This window comes from Hemiscyllium ocellatum, chromosome 37 (genome assembly GCF_020745735.1).
Source record: "Hemiscyllium ocellatum isolate sHemOce1 chromosome 37, sHemOce1.pat.X.cur, whole genome shotgun sequence".
NCBI classification, from domain to species: domain Eukaryota; kingdom Metazoa; phylum Chordata; class Chondrichthyes; order Orectolobiformes; family Hemiscylliidae; genus Hemiscyllium; species Hemiscyllium ocellatum.
Genome location: NC_083437.1, coordinates 25,155,484 through 25,168,551, shown reverse-complemented (window position 1 = coordinate 25,168,551; position 13,068 = coordinate 25,155,484). Strand labels below are relative to the sequence as shown.

General features: G+C 40.4%; 1 protein-coding gene across 2 annotated transcripts; it reads left to right on the top strand.

Moving 5' to 3' along the window:
* Positions 1–1,459: 1,459 nt before the first annotated feature.
* On the top strand, positions 1,460–12,890 carry mad2l2 (mitotic arrest deficient 2 like 2). Of its 2 annotated transcripts, none has more exons than XM_060851973.1 (9): positions 1,460–1,627; positions 2,106–2,157; positions 2,577–2,695; positions 2,895–2,966; positions 3,883–3,983; positions 4,540–4,634; positions 5,018–5,091; positions 11,619–11,711; positions 12,180–12,890. In XM_060851973.1, exons 2-9 carry the CDS (start codon positions 2,118–2,120, stop codon positions 12,219–12,221), a joined length of 636 nt encoding a protein of 211 aa, XP_060707956.1. In that variant the 5' UTR covers positions 1,460–1,627; positions 2,106–2,117; the 3' UTR covers positions 12,222–12,890. The 2 variants fall into 2 exon arrangements, with proteins under 2 accessions (XP_060707956.1, XP_060707957.1); XM_060851974.1 differs by having other exon boundaries at positions 1,460–1,660.
* Positions 12,891–13,068: the final 178 nt, after the last annotated feature.

The following is a 13,068-nucleotide window of genomic DNA, read 5'->3' as shown; positions in this document are numbered from 1 at the left end:
TTCTTTCCTCCTCCATAGGAATATTTTCCCTTCAAGTATAGAGTCATAGAGATGTACAGCACGGAAACAGACCCTTGGGTCCAACCCATCCATGCCGACCAGATATCCCAACCCAGTCTAGTCTTACCTGCCAGCACCTAGCCCATATCCCTCCAAACCCTTCCTATTCATATACCCATCCAGATGCCTTTTCAATGTTGTTATTGTACTAGCCTCCACCACCTCCTCTGGCAGCTCATTCCATACAGGGATCACCCTCTGTGTGAAAAAGTTGCCCCTTAGGTCTCTTTTATATCTTTCCCCTCTACTTAACTCTTTAATACTCCAAATGAATCTGCTTCTGTCCCCTATCCAGATCACAACAACTCACCATTTAAATAAAAAGTTTCTCATGTCCATTCTGTTTTATGAGTAAAAACGTATGAACTTACAAATAATGATCTTGCTGTTTGGTGAAGAATTGAAACAGAACTTGACAATTAGAAAATCAACAATACATTATTTCTGTTACTAATGTAAAAAGGAAGAGTTAATGGAGTACAGGCATTATCACAGGATTGGTATTCCAGGGACCAAAGTTCCAGAAACACGAATGATCAAATTTGGATTTAGTTAATAAATCTTGAATTCAAAAAGCTAGTCTAATAGCAACTAGGAATTGTCAGTAAAACAAATGTAGTTCATTAATACTCTTCAGGGAAGGAAAACCTGCAATTTTTACCCACTGTGGCCTACCAAACGTGACTCCAGCCCACACCGATATAGTTTAGATGATTTGGAGATGCCGGTATTAGGCTTAACAGACAATCAATTTTTCAACGTATAATTTCAGTTACATCACACTGCAAATTTTTGCTATAAATTCTGTGTTACGATCGAGCCTTCCGCAATCACTTGATGAAGGAGCGTCGCTCCGAAAGCTAGAGTGCTTCAAATTAAACCTGTTGGACTATAACCTGGTGTTTTGTGTGATTTTTAACTTAGTTTAGATGAGTGTGGGATTTAGATGGGCATGGAGATGAAGGTGGAACGTGTGGGGAATGAGATGTGACAGTGGAAAGGTGAGGTGAAAGTGAGGGTTGGAGCGAGTTGGATGTGAGAGAATGGAAGGTGTGTGGTGAAGAAGAAAGGAAGGTGAACGGGATGAGGTAAGGAGCTGTAAGGGAGAGGTGAATGTGTCAACGGGAGCGCTTTTGTTAAAAATAGAGGGCAAGGTCTCGGGGTGACGGTGTAGATCTGTGGGTGGGAACGTAAGAAGGTTGGTGAGTGTTTGGTAAGTGCGAAGGGTGTAAAGGTGAGGATAATAAGTGTCGATGGAGGGGTGAAGGTGGGCGGTGTGAAGGCGGAGAGAGGTGGACACATGGTGGACAGACCAGAACCACTCTGTCTCGCGCGAAACCGTTAGGTTCAAACTGAAGCTCGCGCTCTCGCTACGCAGGCTGATGACATCACGGCGTACGGCGCAGCAGGGCAAGGTCAGGCCCAAGGGGCCCACGATGGATGCGGCCTAGGGGGCGGGGGGAATCCCGGAACAATGGGCTTGTCGGCAGAATCAATCCGAAGTGTAATCAGTCGCTAGCAGTGTGAACGGCGATCAGCAATCGACTTAGTATTCGGATAGGCCGGGGTACGGAACCAAATATCTGGGTGTCCGGTTAAGGTTTTGTCCACGTATCATTCCCAACTATTCTGTTGTTGTCGTCTCCTCTTGTACCTGTCTTGTTCTGACTACAGAACAAAATTGGTCCTATTTATAGGGCAGTATCGTCTTGGGCCAATTTAAACACAGAATTGGATTTGCATTGAAATAATATTCGAAGTGTTGATCTGTTGAATTATCAATAAAAATCGCTATAAATATTCCAAAGGGGATTGTGCTGAGACAGGGAGGAAAAGATCTTGCTCTCGTCTCCTTTATAATGCTCCCTGAAAACTCTCCTCGACCAAGCTTTTGTTCATCTAACTTTAAATCTTGTGTGTCTTCGTGTCAATTTTTTATTGATTATCTTGTTTGTTAAATGCCTTGGAGAATTTGTTACACATTGTTCATCTGAAAATATGACACTGCTCTCTGGATTAGTTGTAATGTTTTTTTTATTTGACAGGTGTTTGTAAACATGACCACCCTTACACGACAGGACCTCAATTTTGGACAAGGTGCAGTTTTTGATATTCTCACTATCAGTAATATTGAAATTGTAACAAAATCCCCAACTATTTTATTTTCAGTTAACTCCCATTTCCTTCTAACATGCTTACAGTTTGGGAGGTAGTTGCATGGTTGGCTGCTGCTTGCCCAAATGGCTGATGGATAGTGGTGGTCATCATAACTGCATCCGATCCCCTATTCACCTGATATCATATCTGAGTCAAAGTTAATTAGTGATGTGGAATGAGGATAATTCAGTTTCTTTTGCATCCTGTACAAAGATGCTGAGGCCTCTATAACTGTGTTCCCTAACTCTACATTCAACTAATATCTAAACAAGCACTATGCTGTTTATTGGATGTGCTGCAATATCTTTGTGTATCTTTATGTGCAGCTGGTCTTATCTTTGCACTGCCTCTCTCTTCAGTTGTTGCAGATGTACTGTGTGAATTTCTGGAAGTAGCTATTCATATGATCTTGTATGTTCGTGAGGTTTATCCAATTGGAATCTTTCAGAAGAGGAAAAAGTACAATGTACCTGTCCAGGTGAGTCAAGTGATGAGATTCCAGCTTGTTGCTATGCTGCAGAAGACGATTTCAGACTAAGATAGTTTGTGCCCTGAACTTTGTTGCTCTTTGCTACTCGGATGCATCATTTGAGTCTGTTTAGTATGGAGCAATTATGAATTAATGACTTAAAAAATTCTGAATACTGCTTTGTTTACCCTTTGCTCACTTTGTCTAGATGTCGTGCCACCCAGAGCTTAACCAGTACATCCAGGACACATTGCATTGTATCAAGCCTCTGATTGAGAAGGTTGGGAAGACTTTTAATTGGCTGTTTCTTTAATTGTGTATAGTTTATATGAAATTGCTTTCCACTGAGTTAGTTTGGTTCCAATTACTTCTCCTTATCCTCACTACATACTATGTCTTCTTCTAAAGATGCATAGCTACTTATACTAGAATGTGTACAATAGCTGTTTCTGATTTGCTACTGTCTACATGCTGACTTTTTATCTATCCCAAATGTTTGTATGGCAGAGAGGGCTTTTTAAAATCTGTTTTTGTTATTGATTAATGTACTGGTAAATAGCTTTAGGAAGGAAAGTTGAGTAAGAGTAGGCTGGGAATTCTGTGCTGAATTACCTAGTTTCTGACTCCTCAAAGCCTCTATAAGGCAAAAGTCAAGAATGTAATAGAACATTTACTAGCTACCCTGAGAGGTCACACGAACACTTGGTTTGATAGCATTCATGACTGAGTAGTCTGCTTGATGACCCTACTACTGGACTTTATTATGATCCCTTCCATAATGATGAACTATGGCAACTCTTCAAGGTAATGTTAAAAGCATGCACCTCTAATATATGATTAAAAGCAAACATTTTGTTGAGACACAATTATCTCCAAGTTCCCTTCAAAATACATACCGTGTGGACCTGGCAATCTATTGTTCAATTACTGTCATCGGATTAAAATCTTGAAATTTTCTATCTAATGCTATTGTATGACTAACATGTGTGCTGAGGATTAAGAAGGAGACAATAAATGTGGCCCTGACAGTGTCCACTCTACTCTTGAACAACTAGTTTTATAAACATCCCTGCATTCCGATAAAACATTGATTTCTTCTGTCTGCTTTTTGGTCAACCTTGTTCATGCCTGTTTGTTAATACTTGGATAGTGAGCTGCCTGTGCACTGTGATCTGTGATTTTTTTGTCCTATTTAGAATGAAGTGGATCGGATGGTGGTAGTGATCCTGGATAAAGAGCATCATCCTGTAGAGCGCTTTGTTTTTGAGATATCACAACCTCCTCTCTTGTCTGTCAGGTGAGATACTTTCAGCATTGTTAATTTTCTAGTACTAATTTTATTGTGACGGAAACGATTTTCCCCCTCTGCCATCCTCCCAGAAATTGATAGCCCATTTCTGATTAATTGAGGAGTTTGGCAAACTTAGGGAAGCACTAACTGTTTATCTGAATACATAAGCTGATGACTGACTGGCTGGCTCAGGGCTCTCTACAAAAATATTAGGAAGTGATAAAGAGCAAAATCAACCATTTCGGAGTAGAGGGGCTTTGGAATCTGTGTCGGTATTTTCTCTAGAGTATGTAGAATTTTACATGTGAGGCCAGGATCACACATGGCTGTGCTCTTCCTATAGTCAAATAAACTCTTTTGAGGCTCACGTTTGATGGCTAGCTACCAGGGAGTATTTAATGCAAATTCAGCAATGCCCAAATGAGTCAGTACCTTCAGAAGGAGTGTGATGTAAAATGGAGGAAAGAGAAGTTAAGGACAGAGTACTTAAAGGGACAAAAAAACAACCATATTTTTAATTGATTGGATTATGTATCTGTTATGTATATTTGCTGTTTTACAGCTCTGACTCACTGCTTTCCCGTGTTGAGCAGCTCCTTCGAGCATCGATACTGAAGATCAGTGTCTGTGATGCAATTCTTGATAGCAACCCACCAGGTGAGTCTGTGCTTGGTGGCAGGAACACACACAGTCCTGTTGTACAAGCTATGAATTATTCACCCATTGTTTTACCAAGTTATGAATTTTGCCAACTTCAGCTAGACACCCAGGGAAAAACTGACTGAGTATAATCTGACTGAAGGAATAAAAAAGTACTTTCTACCTTTTTTTAACCACTTCTCCTCCTGAAGCTAACACACTGGGAATTCAGCCTGGCAACTTTTGATTTGCATGCCTCTGTAGATTATTTTGCTGTGCTACTGAAGTGGCATTACTCTCTCTTAGTATTGTTTTGGAATTTCCTAGTGCAGAAGCTGAAATAAATTCTCCCCGAATCTTATCTCCTTTGTATTTATTAGAATTGTGTTGTTTATTTCTAGGTTGTACCTTCACTGTGTTGGTTCATACCCGAGATGTTGCTACACGAAATATGGAGAAAATTCAAGTGATAAAGGTGAGCATAATATCTGGGTAGACTCTGCAATGGAATATAATCTTTGGTGTGCAATGGGTTAATAGTGAACATTAATATGATTCATGTTTCGAGTTGGAGAGATTATGTTTCCAAGTGTGACTAAGTCAATGGCTGTTTACATTATTCATAATTTCCTTTGTTCAAAGACAGTCGCATTGTGGTGATGTCACTAGAGGCTCAGGCTCCTGTTTGGGGAACATGGGATAGAATCCCACCATAACAAATGGTGAAATTTAAATTCTGGAATTTAAAAGCTAGTCATATAAAAGCTAGTATGTGTGTCAAATAGTAGTAGAATGATTGTTGCAAAAACCTATCTGGTTCACTAACGTCTTTTAGGGAAGAAAATCTGCTGTCCTTACCTGTTCTGACCTACATGTTTGAGTTTATTGTATTATTGTGACAGGTACTGAGATACAGTGAAAAGCGTTGTTTTGCATGGTATACAGGTAGATCGTATCATACAAAGGGCATTAGGGTAGCAAAACAATATGCAGAATACAGAGTTTCACCCTCTGAGTTCAACATTAACATTTGGGAGGTCTGATGAAATGTCTGGGGTGGTAACAGTGGTGAAGAAGCTTTTCTTGAATTGTTTGTTTGTGTATTCAAACTTTTATATCTTCTGCCTGACTGAAGAGGGTGGAAGAGAGTATAAGCAGGATGGTAGGGGTCTTTGATTATGCTGGTTGCTTTCCTGAGGCAGCAGGAAGTATAGATCAAGTTAATGGATGGAGGGCTGGTTTGCATGATGGACTGGGTGGTGTTCATGATTCTCTGTAGTTTCTGTCTGTCTTGGGAAGAGCAGTTGTCACACCACATTGTGATGCATCCGGTTAGGATGCTTTCCGCGGTGCATCAATGAAAGGTTGTACAGGTCTTTGTGAACATGTTGAATTTCCTTAGTGTTCTGAGGAAGTAGAGGTCGTGTTTTGCATCCTTGACTGTTCTGTTGATATGGGTGGACAATGATAGATTGTTGATGATCATCATTCCCAGGAACTTGATGTTCTTGACCATTACATCTCAGCACAATTGATGAAGACAGAGGTGTGCCCTCTACTCCATTTCTTGAAGTCAATTACTAGCTACTTCTTTTTGCTCACATTGGAGATTATTGTCTTTCTACCATGCCACTCAGCACTCAGTCTTTTTCTTGTACTCACAGGTGGCATGTGGTTCCAGATCCACAGAAATTTACTATTACCTGTTGTCTGCCTGAATGGCCTAGCAAACCACTTAGTTCAAGAGCAAGTAGAGGTAGGCAACAAATATTGGCTATGTCAGCAGCACCCCTGTCCCACTCACCAATTGAAAAAGAACTGAATTACACCATCTTTTAAAATTTACTGGCATCGTGTACTCCTTGAAATGAAAACCTGTGCCATGCTGGTCTTCTGTGATGGTTTACATTATCGCTTCTTGTGTTTGACACAGATGGCCATATCATCATCTTTCATTGTTTCCGTCTTTGATGGCTAATACTCTTGGACTGTGTAAATGTCACCAATGCATAACCAACAATGGTTTCTCTTGCGGTTTCTACACACACGCTTTCAGAGTTTCCCCTTTGATCAATCCTTGACTCTATCCTCCTTAAAATCCATAGACATGAACTTAATTGCCATTTTTAGGTTGATGACATCAACTCTACCTTGTCCGTCACCCTCTGTCAATATCATGGTTACCATCTTAGCTGTATTATCTGGATAAATTGTTCCCTCCCCTTCAAGCTATTAGCTCACTTTGAATCAACTGAGATCTAAATCTCAAATTTTATTCATCGCCAATTTGTCTTGCACTTCATGTCACGAAACTGGAAACAATTTGAACTATTATTTGATTACCAGAATACTTCACTTTTACACATGCTGAAGTTGAATTCTGTCTGCTTTCTGTTAGCCCATTCCATGATCTCAGCAATACTCTTTTGTAACTTCCTTTAAATTTAAAGAATTAACTATTCCTTCTATTTTTGTATCACCTGCTATTTTAACACCAATGACTTGAAAACCACATCTATATCATTACAAACAGAAGTGATTCCAAACTGCAATCCTCTGCCACTTTAGTCTATAGTCTAGCAATGAGTTATTTTTCTGTGTTAAAATCTCAAAAGCACTTGATTATAGATAGTGAAGACTTTCCCTGGTCACTGCATCAGAGCAGAGTTCTGTAGATACTTCACATTTTCTTGAATATGACAGTGGGCATTTGTGTAAATCTGGGGAATAGGTAGCTCCATAAATACCTCCTTTGACCGTGACCACTGCCCATATGCTTAACTGAATTGCCTATTGTCATTGTGATCAGGAAAAATGATACACCTCTTGATCCCTGTCATCCACATGGTGCAAGTAAGGATTATTTTGGAAATTTCCCCATCTTGGATGGGGTTGCTGCAGGAACTGTCAACAATCAGCCTTAAAATATTTTAGACAACTCTGACCAGAATGTTCTGAATGAATTTGCCCAGGTGTCCCACAATACCAAAGTGGAGAAATTAATACCAACACAAGCCAGTACCAATGCAAAACAGTCTCACTTTCTTTGGAACAAAATTACAATAATCTTTACTACTAAACATACTACCTCAAATCTATTTGGCCTCTTAAGGTTACAATACTTCCTGAATCTTTTGTAAATTTATGCAATCGCTCTTTGGGTTCTGTCTCTGGGTCTGTGAAGCTGCTTTCTGCCTCTCTTCCTCTGGATGGTCAACTGGGGTCTCTCCCTTTTGCCATGCTGTTCTCCTCCACAAGGCCTCACTTGACTCAACAAGATTCCACAAGCAACTGAAAACAGCAAAGGCTAGAGGTCACTGCAGACAACTCTAGACTCGAAACATTAGCTTGCTCTCTCTCCATGGATGCTGTCTGACTTGCTGTAATCTCCAGCATTTTTTGTTTTCAGTACAGTTTCCAGCATGTGTACTGATTTGCTCTGAGATTCCAAGAGTGAAGTCTGCAGGTGAACCCTGTTTTTATATCTTTTAGATGGTTTTCTGGAACTTAGTATAATTCTGGCCAGTCATGGAGATACACTTAATAGTTTGAAACGAGGGTCAATCATTTAGATGCTCCATCTGAAATGCTATAACTCTAGTATTCTGGATGGATCAATTTTTGTCCAATGTGTGCAGGAGGGTTTCCTGACACAGTATGTCGACCAACAAGAGAGGAGGCCACACTGGATCTGGTTCTTGGTAATGAACCAGGCCAGGTGTTTGATTTAGTGGTGGATGAGAACTTTGGAGAGAGTGACCATAATTCAATTATGTTTAGTTTAGCAATGGAAAGAGATAGGTACATGCCACAGGGCAAGAGTTATCGATGGGGTAAGGGCAATTATAATACGATTAGGCAAGACTTAGTATGCATAGAATGGGGTAGCAAAATGCAGGGGATGGAGACAATCGAAATGTGGAGCTGGTTTAAGGAGCAGATATTGCGTGTTCTTGATATGTCCCTGTCAGGCAAGGAGCAAGTTATAAGGTAAAAGAACCGTGGTTTACTACAGAAGTTACATCTCTTTTTAAGCGGAAGAATGAGGCTTATGCGATGATGAGACGAGATGGTTCCGATAAGGCGATGAAGAGTTACAGATTAGCTACGAATGTTTTAAAGAGAGAGTTAAGAAGAGCAAAGAGAGGACACGAGCAGTCTTTAGCAGGTAGAATATAGGAGAACTCTAAAGCTTTCTATAGGTATATGAGGAATAAAAAGATGACTAGAATAGGAATAGGGCCAGTCAAAGACAGAAGTGGGAAGTTGTATGTATCCTGTGGAGATCGGAGAAGTGCTAAATGAATATTTCTCATTGGTATTCACTCAGGAAAAGGAGAATATTGTAGAGGAGAAAAATGAGATATGAGATATTAGACTGGAAAGGATCGAGGTGTTATCGATTCTCGAAGGAGCGAAAGTAGACAAGTCCCCTGGGCCGGATGGGATTTATCTGAGGATTCTCTGGGAAGCTACGGAGGAGGTGTAGTGCCTTTGGCTTTGATCTTTGAGTTGTCATTGTCTACAGGTTTAGTATCAGAGGACTTAAGGATTGCAAATGTTGTGCACTGGTTCAAGAAGGCAGTAGAGATGACCCAGGTAATTATAGACCAGTGAACTTTACGTCTGTTGTAGGAAAAGTATTGGAAAAGATTTATAATCATCTAGCAAGTAACAATTTGATTGCAGATAGCCAGTATGGTTTTGTCAAGGGTAGGACATGTCTCAAAAACCTCATTGAAATTTTTGAGAAGGTGACCAAGCATGTGGATGAGGGTAGGGCAGTTGGCATGGTGTGCATAGACTTCAGTAAAGCCTTTGATAAGGTTCCACATGGTAGGCTGTTGGGCGAAAATGCAAAGGCATGGGTTTGAGGTGATTTAGCAGTTTGGATTAGAAACGGCCTTTCTGTAAGAAGTTAATGAGTGGTGGTTGATGGAAAATATTCAGCCTGGAAACCGGTTACTAGTGGTGTGTTACAAGCATCTGTTTTGGGACCACTGCTGTTTGTCATTTTTATAAATGACTTAGATGCAGGCATAGGTGGCTGGGTTAGTAAGATGAAACTGAAGTCGTTGGAGTAATGGACAGTGTGGAAAAATGTTGCAGGATGCGGGGGACCTGGATAAACTGCAGAATTGAGTTCAATGCAGCTAAATGTGAGGTGATTCACTTTGGGAAGAATAACAGAAGGCAGAATACTGGGTCAGTGGAAAAATTCTTGGTAGTGTGGATGTGCATAGATCTCTGAAGTTAAGTTTTATTGGTCGAGGGATTGAGTTCTGGAGCCATAATGTCATACTGCAACTATACAAAACGCTGGTGCGGCCTCACTTGGAATATTGTATACAGTTCTGGTTACCCCATTACAGGAAGGATGTGGAAGCATTGGAAAATGTGCAGAGGAGATTTACCAGGATGTTCCCTGGTCTGGAGGGAAGGTCTAATGAGGAAAGGTTGAAAAACTTGGGTCTGTTCTCATTGAAAGAAGAAGTCTAAGAGAGGATTTGATAGAGACATTCAAGATGATCAGAGGATTAGATCCGGTCGACAGTGAAAGTCTTTTTCCTAAGATGATGACGTCAGCTTGTATGAGGGGGGCATAACTACAAACTGAGGGGCAATAGATTTAAGATAGAGGTCAGAGATAGGTTCTTTACTCAGAGTGGTAAGGGCATGGAATGCCCTGCCTGCCATTGTAGTTAACTCAGCTACATTAGGGAGATTTAAACAATCCTTGGACAGGCACATGGATAATGATGGGATAGTGTAGGGAGACGGGCTTAGATTAGTTCACCGATCAGCACAACATCGAGGGCCAAAGGGCCTGTTCTGTGTTGTATTGTTCTATGTTCTATGGCATGCTATTGTTAGTTTCTTTGTGTAGCAGGACCCAGTGCCTTTCTGTTTGGCCTCTCCTTTGATTAATGGATAAGGTTTTGGGATATGTCTGTCCAGAATAACTGGTGCCTTTTACATTATGCTAATGTTATTAGCACCTGGCTGTTGTGTTTGTACTGTGTCTGGTGCACAGTGGCTTTTTTGATTTCAAAGTTTTTCTTGGCCAGTGCATCCCTTGTTGTATCGCCAAATTAGCCATCTATCTGTGTTTTAGCAGCCTCCTGGATGCTACAAAACGCTATGAACTGAATTCAATATTCACCCTCTTTCCCATCTGTGTTAAGCTTGTTTCAACCATCCGTATCCAGATTATCATTGTCCAGAAATTGGCAGGATCATCTATACAGAAGCTGGTCAGAGGCTCAGAATTTTGCAGGGATTAACTGTGCTGATTCATGGGAATACCTATCCTGCAAGTTCTTCTCCAAGTTACATGTCAGTCTGACTTGGACCAATGTTGTTATTATTGCTTCATTGTCTCTAGGTGAAAATCTTGGAACTTTTTTTTAAACATAGTGGGTCTACTTACAGTGCATTGACTGCAGTGTTTCAAGAAGACAGCTCTCCATACCTTTTTGTAGTGAAATTGGGGACTGGAAATAAATGCTAGCTAGCCAGCAAAACTCACATCATCTGAAGAAATGAAAAGAGACCTCTCTACAGTGTATTAGTGCTTTCCAATCTATTCAGAAAAAAAATTACTACATTGTTAAAACAATGCCTAATCGTGCAGGAGACAACTACTTCGAACCTAGACCTGGAAACACTGCACACAGTCCTCTGACCTACTACTGAAATACGAAAAGCAGCAACATCATGTGGAATAGTGTCACCTGCAAGTTTCTTTCAAGTTGCTCGCTATCCTAGCTTTAATATATATCTTTGATCTAATATTGTCATTGGATAATACCCTGGAGTTTGCTATCCAACAAATTCTAGCAACACCAATACAATAACTGACTCGCGGTTCAGGGTCAACCAACACAGACTACTGTCTCTGGGCGTCCAGGATAATGATAAACTTCCCAAAAACAAGAACAAATGCATTATAACCATCAATTAAGATTATGTTTCAGCCTTATTTGTTTGTTCCCGGTGTAGGACTTCCCGTGGATCCATGCTGACGAACAGGAGGTGAACATGCGAGAGCCACGGCTAATCCCGTTAAAAACTATGACATCAGATATCTTAAAGGTAATAGTTACGTTTCTCGTGAGGCATGTTCTGTATGTGATTCATGCAATAGTGGCTCATGATCTTTGATTGTACACTCGTCAGATATTGGAGGAATTCTTGACCAGAAGAATGGATTAGGTGGTAACGTGGGGTGTTAATGGAGGCCACTAGTATCAATGTTTGAATCATCAGTGGCCAATATGGCTAACCTAGATTTCTGTAACTACTACTTCATGAGTTATGTCTGAGGAACATGATGCCAATATCTCTTTAAACTCTGTTTGGAGGGATATAGGCCAAGCACCGGCAGGCAGGATGAATTGAGTTTGGGATTATGGTCGGCATGGACTGGTTAGACTGGAGGGTCTGTTTCTGTGCTGTCTGACTCTAACTCTATATTGTAATAATGCTGCAGGAAACTGTGTACGTGTAATACTACGGCATCATTTTTGGAGTTGTACTTAATTTGTTTTTACTCTTTTATAGATGCAATTGTATGTTGAAGAGAGAGCTCAGAAAACATCCTGATGTCATTGTGGATAGATGATTTGACATACAAAATGAAGAGGCGATCCCAAGACCTGAACACTGGCTATATTTCATTACTGAAGTGACATTTGGAGTGGAAGTGAACTTTTAAAGTTCACTAAATGTGAAACATTATTAGGGACCAAAGCCTGAATTGGTACCTAAGGGTTTTAACCCTTTTGTAATGTAGTGATAGTTTGTAGTTGGACATTGTATTGTGCTGCAGTAATTGAGAAAATGAAATTTTATGTACATTTTTGGTTCCAGATCGGAGTTTGAAATAGCTATCTCCTGCTTGATTAGGTGTTGTTTTAACAATGTAGTAACTTCTATCTGAATAGTTCGGATAGCATTCATACAACACTGTACAAAGGCACGAAATGACTGTCTAGATTCCGTCCCCCTCCCAAAATTAACCATCAGTTTCCACAATAAGGAATTGGTCAATTTTGGGAAAGGCTACAGCCAGTACCAAATAGGAGGGAACAGACCGGATGAGAGAGACTGATTAGCAGCCAGGAGAGAGCCGAAACATCATTTTGTATGGCGTTCCGAGAAGAATCGCTGGATAAAAGGACATCTTATAAATTTTAAATTAAATGCTTGAGATTTGTGTTTTTGTAATACTTTTAAAATGCTGGAAATAAAATGTTTACATAAAGAACTAAACCGTTTACAGTGAAATTTAATAACAGCCTTTTTAACCCTACACGTTATTTATTTTTTCTTTCGGTGTTGGAAGGACAACGTACTTCTGCGACATACCCTGGCAATGCTGGAGAACCTGAGTGTGGGGTGTAATGGGGGGGTGGGATGCAGTGACGTATTTAAAACCAAACGGGCGGGG

What these genes read in the sequence shown, in the direction of transcription:
- mad2l2 (XM_060851973.1), top strand. Translation starts at nt 2,118, where the DNA reads ATGACCACCCTTACACGACAGGACCTCAATTTTGGACAAG. An exon ending in GGACCTCAATTTTGGACAAG is followed by an intron (nt 2,158 to 2,576) that starts GTGCAGTTTTTG and finishes CTCTCTCTTCAG; the next exon opens with TTGTTGCAGATGTACTGTGT. An exon ending in TCTTGATAGCAACCCACCAG is followed by an intron (nt 4,635 to 5,017) that starts GTGAGTCTGTGC and finishes GTTTATTTCTAG; the next exon opens with GTTGTACCTTCACTGTGTTG.